Source organism: Polypterus senegalus, chromosome 7, assembly GCF_016835505.1.
Source record: "Polypterus senegalus isolate Bchr_013 chromosome 7, ASM1683550v1, whole genome shotgun sequence".
Taxonomy (NCBI): domain Eukaryota; kingdom Metazoa; phylum Chordata; class Cladistia; order Polypteriformes; family Polypteridae; genus Polypterus; species Polypterus senegalus.
Window position 1 is genome coordinate 168,041,121 of NC_053160.1, and position 12,901 is coordinate 168,054,021.

The following is a 12,901-nucleotide window of genomic DNA, read 5'->3' on the forward strand; positions in this document are numbered from 1 at the left end:
TTCAAAGGCATGTAAAAGTAAAAATGTAATACAAATTAAACTCTCTATACAGATCTTTGTTACAACACAGTGTTTACTGGTGCTACACAGCTCCAAAGTTCTGTGTTCAGAAACTAGCTTTGGTGCTGTAGAGTTTGGATGATCTCTTTATGCCTCCATTGGCTTCCTCCTCATACTTCAGTTTTCCACCCTGTTCAGAGTGTCATGCATATATATAAACTCTAGGTAAACTTTGTGTGGCTATGAGTTTACATGCATGTATGAGTCTGCCCTGCGATGGACTGGCACCCGAGTGCTGCTACTAAAGGCTCTCGCTCCAACCAACAGTGAACTGAATATTTTGTGTATTTTTTTAGTTCTTGGAATCAATAAAGTTGCTTTTTTTTGTTACTAAAAAAGCATCCTAGAAAACTGATGTCTATTAAACAATAAAGATCTAAGCGGATCACTGAAGTGTTTTACTTGTAATGCTACCAATAAAGCTTTGTATTTTGTCAAGACCTGGTTATGAACTGAAATGTTCTGCTGACAGTTTCACATAAACTAAATATACGTTTTTATTTTTTTCGGTTAGCTTGAAAGAGTTTCTGCCAAAAGAGTACATTAAGCAAAAAGGAGAAAAAAAAATCTTTCAGGTATGTTTGTTATATCCCAGTAAACTCTTCCATGTCGTAATCTGAAAACTTAAGAATTGTCCAAAAATTTTTCATTTATTGACTTTGTTTGTCTCTCTTATCATTGTATATTTTCTGAATTGGTACATAGTATAATATATAGACAATTATTCACATGAAAAAAGGCAAACTCTGGCTGTTCTTTTGAGTTTTACATTTTCTAACAGAGTTTTAAATGACAAACAGGCTGAGGTGAAAATCAGTTTGCACAAACTAAAACCAGAGCTAACAACAGCAACCTCTCATTTACCACACTTGCTTACGCATTCTGGTGGTGATGGCGATGCTCAAATCACAGGTCTTAAGCCTGATTTTAATGCATCATCCAGAGTGTTTGCCAGAAATGACTGTACTTCCTGTCATAATATCGTTTACTATCTTAATATTAAAATTGTCTACATTTTGTGTGTTTAGAATTCTCTTTGATTTATGAACATCAACACATTTATCAAGGTAAAGACTGAAATTGGCCTACTTTAAAATAGAAGTTGTTTTAAAATTGTTTTTAGCTGCAAAAAATAGAAAAATGTAAAAACATGATAATGCTACTTTGAACAGAAGTATAATAGTCATATATTACATTTTAAAGAAAAAATATGTAATTATTGGTGACTCATGAACGTATATTTAATCATTTGATTTGGAATGAGATTAAACTTCTAATTATATTAATGAATAATTCCCTTTTTCTAGGCTCATAAAAACTGCCAAAATATGACTGAAATTGAAGCAAAAGTAAGCTATGTAAAGCTAGCAAGATCTCTGAAAACCTATGGAGTGTCATTCTTTTTAGTAAAGGTAATGCTTGTTATTATAAAGAATGCATTTAATGTAAGAATTGTTTTTTAAATGTAAGAGACTGAAGATGATAATCATTCCCTGTCTTATGCCCTTTGCTTCTCGTATAAGCTTCGTATTCTGATAATTCTGTACTGGAAAACAGGAATGAAATTAGAAGGGTGGCTGGGCAGACTTCTTTGTATTACATGAATAAATGACAGTGTATCATGTGTGATTTTTTGGGCTATATAAAAAATAAATTGTATTGTACTTTAAACTCTTTAAACTAATATTTGTTTAATTTGTGACAGGTACATCAAGTACAACAGAATTCTGCCCTCCCCTTATTCTTCAGTTTTACAGGAGTGCAGTGTTAAACATTTTTCAAACTATATAAGCAAACAGACTTTAGCTATTTTTTAAGTACATTTTCACACAGAAATTCATTCATGTTAGAATTCTCCTTCGCCACCAAAAATATCAACAGAAAAAACACTAAGGGAAAACAGCAGTAAGTAATGGTTAGATTTCAGTTATTAATTGTGATTACTATCAGTCTAAGAAGTGTTGGTTGATGATGGGGTAGATAAAGACTTCCATTGTTGTCTACCTTGGGAATTCATTCATTTCTAGTTTAAGCAATTTAATTTGTTCCCATTGTACGTAGTTTATTAAGTGTGGTTGATGTCTTCAAATTGAGATAGGTTAGATATCAAACTTGAAGTGAAGTCAAAGTTAACATGCTTTAAGGCTAATCGTGCCATGGTGCCTTATGCAGTATTACTGAAAAATGGATTTTTTGGGATGGGTATCTATGACAACTTCCACAGTGCTTGGTAGATGTACAGAACAGTAGTCTAGTAGAGTATAAATAAAAGACTTGGGTAGAACTATACTTGCCTGAGTAGAATTAGTCAATTTCTTGTACTAAGTGGAGAAGAGTATGTCTGTCTTTATCTGACATCCAGAAACTGACTGAAAATTTGGTTTCCAGATTTATTTCTGAATATCTGTGAGCAGGCATTTTTGAAATCACTGGTATACTGATAAAGTATTGCTAAGGCCATACAGAAGAAATTGAAGATGTCCATTCTAAAACAAGCTATAACTACATACTGTAGGTCTAGGGCCTTATGGTTTATTCCAGAGTTCCAGTTTCTGACTGTCAGTGCATAATGCTTCTTAAGAAAGTGATTCAGTTTTCTGATGTATGAGACAAAACGCCTTATCCAGTGTGAATAACAAATTTAACCTAAGGCAATTATATTGCTCATCTTTGTTTTACAGTTCTGTTTAAGACAGAAACATCAACATGTAAGCATACTTGTGCTGGCTGTTTACAACTGTATCTAACAGGTGGTGTTAGTATTTTTGCTAAAGTTAAAGCAGATATGTCACTGTTTTTATATTCTAATATTATCTATGGTCAGAATTTCGGTGGCGAACACCAAACAATCTCATGGAATGAAGTGATACAGGCAAGCAGGATGGTATAGTTATTGAGGCTTTGCACTTCAAACCATGAGGTTGTCAGTTCAAATCCCACTACTGACACTGTGTGACCGTGATCAAGTCACCTGAAATGCCAGTGATTCAATTGGAAAACCAAAAGAAATGTAACCAGTTGTATTATAAATGTTGTAAGTCTCCTTGGATGAAGGCGTCAGCCAAACAAGTTAATGTAAATGATACCCAGGAGTGCACAGTCATGTCTGAAGTTTAAGCTTTGTCTTGACATGAAGATAAAATTATACTGTAGTTCATACACTGTTCAGTGGTATAAACTTGGTAAACAAACTGAGCATTGTAATTTTAATTAACCTCAGTATTGTAAAGGGACACTTTGCCTTTCTGTTTCTTTATTGGCTAAATTAATTATTTTGGTCATCATTTGAAAATGATCACATTTGTTTTGATTTCTTGCACCTATGAATAACAGCATCTATATTCTTTTAGGAAAAAATGAAGGGCAAGAATAAACTAGTACCCCGCTTGCTTGGAATCACAAAGGAATCTGTAATGAGAGTAGATGAGAAGACCAAGGAAGTGATACAGGAATGGAGTCTTACTAACATTAAGAGATGGGCAGCTTCACCAAAGAGCTTCACTTTGGTAAGCATACTTGCCACTGAAGATTTGACTATTGAAAGTTTTGGTGGATACATTTTTTGTTCATCTGTCGACTTACTAAAATGCATCAGTTTACTATTGTCATTGCTGTGGTAACTCCAACATAACAAGAGTGATCATTGTATCAGTTGATCTTTATTTTATATACAGTAACTTCCTTTGTGGGCTCTATTACACAAAAGTAATCTTTACTTTATAAAGCTGTATTCTACATAGGCATAGTATTAGATAAAATACTACAAAATTAGAACTAATTACACAGTGTATTCTTCTGTACTGTACAGTATATCACCTTTGGAAAAGTTTTTTTGTCCAGTGTTCAACAACTCCAGAGCAGAGAGAGGATAATTTATGTTCTGATGTGTTACAGTTTCACTGGTATCAGTATTATGAGGGTTAAAAATAAATAGAAATAATATGAATCTTGCTGATAGGTCTGTAAAGTATGTTAAACTATATTAATATAACATTTTATCAGAATAGTAGAATTTTAAAATACACATTGGCACTAATTGATACTGTGGTTTGATATTTCAGGATTTTGGTGATTATCAGGATGGTTACTATTCAGTTCAGACAACTGAAGGGGAACAGATTGCACAGCTTATTGCTGGCTATATAGATATTATTCTAAAAAAGGTAAATCTTGTCCTTTTGAAATATTTAATTGTTAAAACTGGGACTGCACATGGAATTCTTGTATCATTAATGATGGTACCAACAACTATTTTGTTACTAAAGAAAAGGTTAAAAAAAAAACCTTAGTTACAGTAAGAGCAGCTGCACACAGTGATCCTGTACCCATAGATCTCATAGTTTTAAAATGGACTTTTCCTACTTTTGTACCTCATTTGTTAAAGATGAACTATATCAAGACATGAGCGTCTTTTGTCTCAAGACTTAGTGGTAACTTAAAGTCACTGACTACTAAAATCCTTTTTCTTTGTCTTCATATTTCCTTGCTATTAAACTCCATTTTTTTAGCATATTCTTTACTCAGTCCTTTAAGTTTGAGTATTTGCTGCAAAATGGAACAGCAGGCTAACATATTGAATGTTTTAAGATAGTTTCTTCTCAGTGAGAAGAGTGTAGACGCGCGAGGATCCAACTAGCTTGTCTGCCTTTCAGTTATTTCATGTACTGATTTTTGAATGTGCATTTCAACTCATGTTTAAACCGATTTCAATGTAATTGTATCTTTTGAAGCATTGTTATGTTTGCTGTCAAAATGAATCCATTATCTGTTAGTGGTATTTCATTCACTCTGGTCGAGGGAACATACAGTGAAATGGTCTTTGCCTGGAAGTCAGTAACTGTTGCATTAAGAAAATATTTTGTGAAAACTGTACATTATTTATGTCTGCAGAAAAATATGGCATGGTCAGTTTAAAAAAGTGTGTACATTTGCAAATGTGCACACAGCTGCTGAGGCCAACATTTTATGCTACATCCCTAATTATTGGTCCCACATTCAGTAGTATTTATTGCTTGTCTTAAGTTAAAAATAATAATAAACCAGAAATAGTTGCTTTTAAATATTAAAAAAAGATTGACTATGTATGTTTTAATAGTCAGCTGTTGAAAAAGCAAGAAAATACATATTTAAAAACCAGCATTTAACTAAAAATTTGATTATTGCAGTCAAATATGGAGTATACACTTACGTTCCCATTAAATGTGCATTCTTAAGAGCATAAATTTAAACTATTTTGGTGTGTAAACTTTTCAAAAACTGTATTTGTGCTTTCCATAAACCAATTAAATCTGCAATAAAATTTAGCTCAATTCTCACTTATCCTATTAGCATCTACATTTTGCTAAGATAAATTAGAATTGTCATGTAAATGAAATGTTTTTTGTTAATTGGGTAAAATATATTTATTTTTTTCCTCCTATGTGAGCTTTAATCCCCAAAACATATCATAATCCAGTCAGCTTTTTTATCAACTACCTTTAAAGCAGAAAGTATTTTTTATGCATTTATTCTTTGCTCTATTCTTGTATAAAGTAACAGATCTATTGTAATTGGGGAAAAAAAATGAGTATGTAAGTTACTGAGAGACAATTTATTCTTTGCATAAAATCAAGTTCTGGCTCATTTAAGTTAATTTTGCCTTGAAAATGTCCTTGCTAGTAGGGGAGCAGTTTCTCCCTTGTTTTGCACTTTGACAGCAAAGGCTCAAATTAAGCCATCTGTGTGTGTTTACTCACAAAATGTTTCTTAGATTCTCTGATTTCATGTGCTGTGTGAATGTTTGTTAACTTAATTCTCATTTTCAGTTTGCATTTTATGAGAAGGGTTGATGTTTTAACTGGCTGAGCAGAGCTTTCCTTTTCCTTTTAAATTTTTTATAATTATTCTTATTTAGTCATACTGCTCAAAACTTGGTTAAAGCTGCTTGCAAATTAGTAGTTTTTAAAATGTTTCAAACTAATATATGTTTTCTATGTGTCTAAAGAAAAAGAGTAAAGACCACTTTGGTTTAGAGGGAGATGAGGAATCAACTATGTTGGAGGACTCTGTGTCACCAAAGAAGTAAGTTTAAACATGTATTTTTTTGTTTACTTTTAATATTGATAAACATAAATCCTTAAAGAAAGCGAAAGATAGCCACAAAATAAACTCACTTGAATCTAAAAGGAAGCAGGAAAGGTTACCTACTGCTGTTTCAATTGTTTCATTTTATATGCCACTTTTTGGCATGTGATGTTATAGTGTCATATTAAGGTAATAATGGACTTTTGCTGTTGCATTAGATGAATTCCTTATTGCTTCATATTTTAAAATGTAATCCTCTTTCTCAAAAGTACCAATAATCTGACGTGAATAAGCTCTGATAAGCCCGAACATTAACTGTAGTATCTTGCTTCTACAAATGGCAAACCGTTTTCTATCTGTGTGTATTCTACTTTTTTCAAAAAGTTTACACTGAAATTAGGCACTTGAAAATGATCCAGAATTAAGTGTTACTATAAAAGATGCAGCGCAGGTACATTTTATACCCGCCTAAAGAAATTGCAAAACAAAAAGACTTCATTTAATGTTGGTTTAATACAAGACAGAAACAACTTTGACAAATAGTGGCTGGAAAAAAATGTCAGTCACTGTGGCTCTCCAGCAGCAACTGGATACTACAGTTTATTGTATTGTTATATGTAGAGAATTTTTCATTTGTGTGACATTCTACTTTTTTTTGTTATTTTTTTGGTGTGTTGCAGATCAACAGTTATGCAACAGCAGTTTAACCAGATTGGTAAGGTAGAGCATGGTTCTGTGGCACTGCCAGCCATCATGCGCCCAGGAGCTGGAGGACCTGAGAGTTTCCAAGTGGGCACAATGCCACAGGCTAAGCAGCAAATTACAAGTGGGCAGATGCACCGTGGGCACATGGCTCCACTGGTATTTTTCTCCTCTTAATATTTTATTTAGTCAAAATGTACTACTTTAAATCTTTCTTTACACTTCAGGTCGGACAAACTAATGCAAAAAAGATGTGCACATTGAGTAAAATTATTCTGTTAAAGTAATAAACAAAGTGTAAAAATATACAGTGGTGTTCAATAGCACAGTAAAATGATTTGTAAACCTTCCATGTTATTATATAAAATGCATTAATTTAAGAAATATTTGTTTCAGTCATCTGCTCAACAAGCTTTGATGGGGACAATCAACTCCAGTATGCAGGCTGTGCAGGCTGCACAGGCTACCCTAGATGAATTTGAGACGTTGCCTCCACTTGGACAAGATGCTGTAAGTACTGGGCAAATACAACAGTTTTTTTAAACAAAGTGTTCAAAAAGAAAAAAATATATACATTGAAATATCGGAATGTTGCAAGAAAAATTTCTTAATAGAGAGTTCATTTTTATTTTGCTGTTTGCTGCTGTTTAATGAGGCCTTAAAGTCTTCTTTCTCTTGTTGAAAGTCAAAATAGGTATAGTTTTAAGTGATTATATTTTCTCATTCACATAATTAACTCAGATGAATTGATTAATATTCTGTATTAAGCAAAGCAGTCATTAGAAGTTATATTACCATTACTGTTGGCAATTTCTGTTCCAAGTAGTTGGTCATAGGTACCATTCTCAGAACTCGTATAGTTTCTACAACTTCCAAGATTATTGACTAATCAAACAGGCTCAAGCAAATGGGAAAAAATAATTTACATACTTTTTTAAAACATTGGATAATTAATTTGATATCTAACTTAAATATATTTGAAACTGAAAATTATACTTCTGCTGTTCCTTTTTGTAATCCTAGGCCTCCAAAGCATGGCGAAAAAACAAAATGGATGAATCAAAACATGAGATACATTCTCAAGTTGATGCAATCACTGCTGGGACAGCGTCCGTGGTAAATCTTACTGCAGGTACTTGAACCGTGTTTTCTTTTTTTCTTTCTTTTTTGATTTCCTTATTTAAAGAAGTTAGTATTTCTCAAATGCAATACTGTTATCAGAAAATGGAAGCAGATAAAGATTGTGTAGATATGAAATGGCTATGTAGATTTCCTGGAAACTTGATTGTGCCTTGGTTTGTCTGTTTACTGTGTAAATTGTAGTCGCCACTGAGAATTGTTAAAATTATAAAGCAATCCATTTACTCTGCTACAAATTTAATGTTCGGTTTTGTGATTTATGCCTAGTATTTTCTTGCAACGTTGTGATCTGTTTTTAAAAAAGTCTTCACAACAGCTATTTCAATATTAAAAAACACAGTTAACCTCTGATGTCTCTTTGGATTTAGCTATTACAATCCAATGTAGACGGTCAAGTCCAAATAACTCTGAATAATATTCTGCTGCCATCTAGTGGTTAAAATAAAGTTATGCTGAAAAAAAGTCATAAATATTTCTCAGTTTTGCCAGTCTAAGGCAACACATCAGTTTACTTAAGTGGGGAGGAGCCTTCAACCAAAACACAATGGCTTGTGAAGAAAAAGCTGTAAAGTCAGTTTTAGAACAAAATTAAATCAAGCGATAGTGATGACAATATGAATTGGTCATTTGATGTTGACACAGATAGTGAAACTGATGGCTGAACCGCCATGATATCCCTGGGGATTTCGGTTGACTGAAGGTTTCCATGTAGGGCAAGTAGGAGCTTGACAAAAAAGCAAAATTATTGTGATCAAAGGAGACAATGTGCCTGCTAAGCACTGTTCATAATGTAGCAGCTGCTGTTCATGTCAGGGGAAATTGGAAGACACTAAGCCTTGTAGTGTGGTAGCCTACTGTAACACCAGGGATGCAGTAATCGTGTGGATCAGGCACTGACATTCTACCATCTTATGTTGAAGGCAACAGAAAATTATAAGAAAAGTGTGCAAAGAAACATGTTTCTTGTGTCCCAATTGCAACGTCAAGCTGTGAGTTGGTGACAGTCTCAAAACACATCACTCGAAGAACTTATACTAAAACTTAATCTGTACAGTTGTGGACAATAGACGTGCCTTTCCTACTGTGTTTTGGTATTTATATGCTACACATAGTAAGATTTTTTTTTTTGTTGTTGTTGAAAAAAATTCTGTGTTTTTGACTTGTTTTTCTGAGCGTGAACTTAATGCTAAGGAGGCTACCATGACAAACTACTTTTTATTTAGCATGTGGTCAATTTTAATTATTCATGTATTAAAAAGAATTAAGATATCAGTGTTTTAGTGTTGCCAGTGTTCTTTTATCCAGGTTAGTGTGAGTGAAATATGTAATAGAAAAGGAGCCATGGGTTCTCCCTTTCTTCTACTGAAACAGTTGTTATTCATATCACTATAATGGGGACTATAGGAATATATTGCCTCAATAAATTATTTTGCTTTAACATGTGCTTATTTTTTTGCTGTGGAGTTTTTATGGTATTATGTATTGTCATGTGGTACATGGCCAAAAGTATGTTAAAAAACTGAACATTTCATTCCAAGCCCATGGGCATTAATATGGAGTGTTTTTTCCTCCCCTTTACTGCTATAACAGCCTCCACTTTAATGATAAGACTTTCCACTAAATTCTGCAGCATTCACTGCAGGGATTTGCTTACTTTTGACCACAAGAACATTAGTGAGCCCATGTGGTAAGGCTTGGCAAGCAATCTGTTCTCCATTTCATTTCAGAGGTGACTGGTGGGATCTAGGTCAGGGCTCTGTGCAAGTCAGTCATGTTCTCCTGCACCAGTCTCTGCAAACCACTTCTGTATGTACCTCATTTTGTACACAGGGGCATTTTCATTCAGAAACATTCCCCAAACACACACTTTTCTGTAGCGTTAAGATTCTTCCTTTCCTTGCCCAAACTGTGAAAAATGGCCGTGGATCATTAATCCTCCTCCACCAAAGTTTACCGTTTGAATTGTAATTGCAGGTAATGTTCTCTTGGCATCTGCCAATCTCAGATTTACATGTCAGGCTACCAGATGGTGAAGCATTATTTGTCACTCTAGAGAAGTCTTTCTCAAAGTGGACGATAACACCCCCTTGTGGGCGCTGGAGGCCTACAGGGGGGCGTTAAAGGGCCCAGAGAAAATTGGGGGGTGTTAAAGTGGTTTAGGGGGGCGATGGCCGATTTGTGTTTTTTTTTTTTCTAATATTTTAAAATTTAAACTAAAATCAAAACCTACCTACTATACTACATCGATTATTTTGTTCTTATTCCTGTCCTGTTTGATTGTATAAATATAAATAATTTATCATGGCTTTCGTAGGTAGCCCATGAGCAATCAAGTTTTAACAAGTTTTTATTAAACAACGCGATTTGTGCAATCCTGTATCAAGCGGCCGGATCATCGATACATGTTCTAACTGATTCCGGTCGTTTTTATCGAAAATAAAAAGTATAGAAAATAAAAAATATTGAATAAAAACATGTCGAAATTTTCGTATAAATAAAAAAATAACCAATTTTTTATTTATACTAAAATTTCGACATTTTTTAATTCAATATTTTTTATTTTCTATACTTTTTATTTTCAATAAAAAGGACGGTTACCGTTCTAACTTGCTCAGTACGAATTCCATCGAATGAGGTAAACAAGTTTGTGCATGTTTGTCTTATTCCTGTCGGTGCGTGCTGTATTTTAATCCTATATAAGAGCACGTAATGCTTCTTTTATTTTCATTAGCATTTTCGCGGGCAATCGTTAGAAAGTTTTTTAAGCTCGATACTTTACTCACGTATTTGTAAAGACAAAACCATGTCGGAATCAAAAAAGAAGAGACGGCAATACAGTGCGGAATGTATTAAATACGGATTTGTTGAAAATCCCACAAATCCATCTTCGCCTGTGTTCCTTCTTTGTCAAAAACATTTTTGAATGAAGCGATGAAGCCTTCTAGGCTACAAGATCAATTGAATAAAATGCATCCAGATAAGAAAGAAAAAAAAGTGGCCTATTTTCAAGACCTAGAAAATAAGTAAATAGCTCAGCCAACTGTATCAAAACTTTTTTCAGCGGCTTCTAAGCAAGACGACGACGGACTTCGAGCCTCGTACAATATCTCTTTGTTAATTGCTCAAACAGGCAACTCACACACTATTGGAGAAGAGTTAATTTTACTGGCAATAAAAGAAGTAATAACTACTGTGCTTCATAAACCAGCGGCAGATATTATTTGAAAAATTCCTTTGAGCAATAGTTCTGTGCAAAGACGAATTGATGAAATGGCTGAAAATATTGAAGACTCATTGTGCAATCATCTGAAGACTAGTCAATTCTCAATTCAGTTGGATGAGTCCACTTTACCAACTAAAGAAGCACTATTGTTGTCATATGGGAGGTTTATTAAAGATGAGGAAATATGTCAAGAACTATTATTTGCTAGAAATTTAGAGACAGATACAACTGGAGAAACCATATTTAATACACTGGAAAAGTTTTGTGATGAGAAAGAAATTCCCTTGAATATTATATCAGCTGCTACGGATGGCGCTCCGGCTATGACAGGGCGTCAAAAAGGCTTCATAGCGTACTTAAAAAATAAAATTCCAGATGTGCTCGCTGTTTATTGCGTCATTCATCGACAACATTTGGTTGCGAGAAATTTGAGTGAACGGCTGTTTCAATTACTGCGACATGTCATCAAAGCAGTCAATAAAATCCGAAACAGCTCTTTAAATGACAGATTATTTAATCAGCTTTGTGTTGTTAATGATGAAGATTTCAACCGATTTCTGTTTTACACAGAAGTGTGTTGGCTATCAAGAGGTACTTGTCTGACTCGATTTTATAATCTGTTTGACTCTGTGATAGAGTTCTTGGAAAACAAAGACACAGAATTGCGCAACAACCTCATCACATCAAAGAATGATATTGCGTACTTGACAGACCTGTATAAATTGTTTAATGATATCAATCTCCAACTTCAAGGTGACGACGTGAACTTGATTAAAACAAAAAATATTGTTGCTGCTTTCGTAGCCAAACTGCTCTTACACAAGAAAAACATCGGCAGACGTGAGTTTCACAATTTCCCTAATTTATCAGCAGTACCCTTCATCAACAACGACTTGCTTGTTTACTGCCAACATTTGGAGAACCTCCACAGTGATTTCAAAGAACGGTTCCAGGACATTTTAAAATTGGAAATACCGGACTGGGTGTTGGATCCTTTTTCAAATGTGAACACAGCAGGATCATCCCAGCTTGAGGAAGAACTTATAGAACTGACAACGAACGAGGAAATAAAAATCAAATTCAAAAATGGCTACCAAGAATTTTGGCTACAAAAGCCAATCCCACAATTGTACCCTGGATTGTGGTCGATTGTTCAACGATTTGTGGTAGAATTCCCATCGTCATATTTGTGTGAACGTGGATTTAGTGCTGTGGCAACGCTGCTAACTAAAAAGAGGAATCGTTTGCATGTTACCGAACGCGGTGACTTGCGGCTGTTTTTGAGTAAATTCGAACCTGATATTAACAAACTTGTTAAAAATCCTCAGATTCATCCTTCACATTAGATAAGTTTTAAAATTTTAATTGAAATGTTTGTTTTAATTGGAATAAGAGTCTTTTTAAATATTATAAAGTTGCGTTTTTATTGCTCCCGTTAGTTAGAAAGTCTCATTTAAAATGTAAGTTTGAACTCGGAAACAGGATAAGACACATATGGCACGCTATAATTAAAGTAATGATTGCGTTTGTGATTTGTAAGATGTGGTAAAGTTAAAAATTTTGGGGGGGCACTAGAAAATATTTTGTCTACCGCCCACTTTGAGAATCAATTAAGTTTGAGAACCTCTGCTCTAGAGAAATTGTTTCCACCACTACAGAGTGTGATGTGCTTCACATGCTTGGAATTGAGCATGGTGACTTTAGGATTGTGTG

The 12,901-nt window shown here is 34.1% G+C and overlaps 1 protein-coding gene across 5 annotated transcripts in view; it reads left to right on the forward strand.

Annotated features, from left to right (window-relative positions):
- The window catches only part of tln1 (talin 1), a 178,761-nt gene that overhangs the window by 95,067 nt on the left and 70,793 nt on the right, over window positions 1-12,901 (forward strand). For all 5 annotated transcript variants that reach the window (XM_039759572.1, XM_039759574.1, XM_039759576.1 and 2 more), the window contains exons 9-16: window positions 575-635; window positions 1,368-1,472; window positions 3,411-3,566; window positions 4,122-4,223; window positions 6,044-6,120; window positions 6,804-6,984; window positions 7,222-7,335; window positions 7,849-7,957. In XM_039759572.1, coding sequence (XP_039615506.1) covers window positions 575-635; window positions 1,368-1,472; window positions 3,411-3,566; window positions 4,122-4,223; window positions 6,044-6,120; window positions 6,804-6,984; window positions 7,222-7,335; window positions 7,849-7,957 — 905 coding nt within the window. The remainder of the gene's footprint in view (window positions 1-574; window positions 636-1,367; window positions 1,473-3,410; window positions 3,567-4,121; window positions 4,224-6,043; window positions 6,121-6,803; window positions 6,985-7,221; window positions 7,336-7,848; window positions 7,958-12,901) is intronic.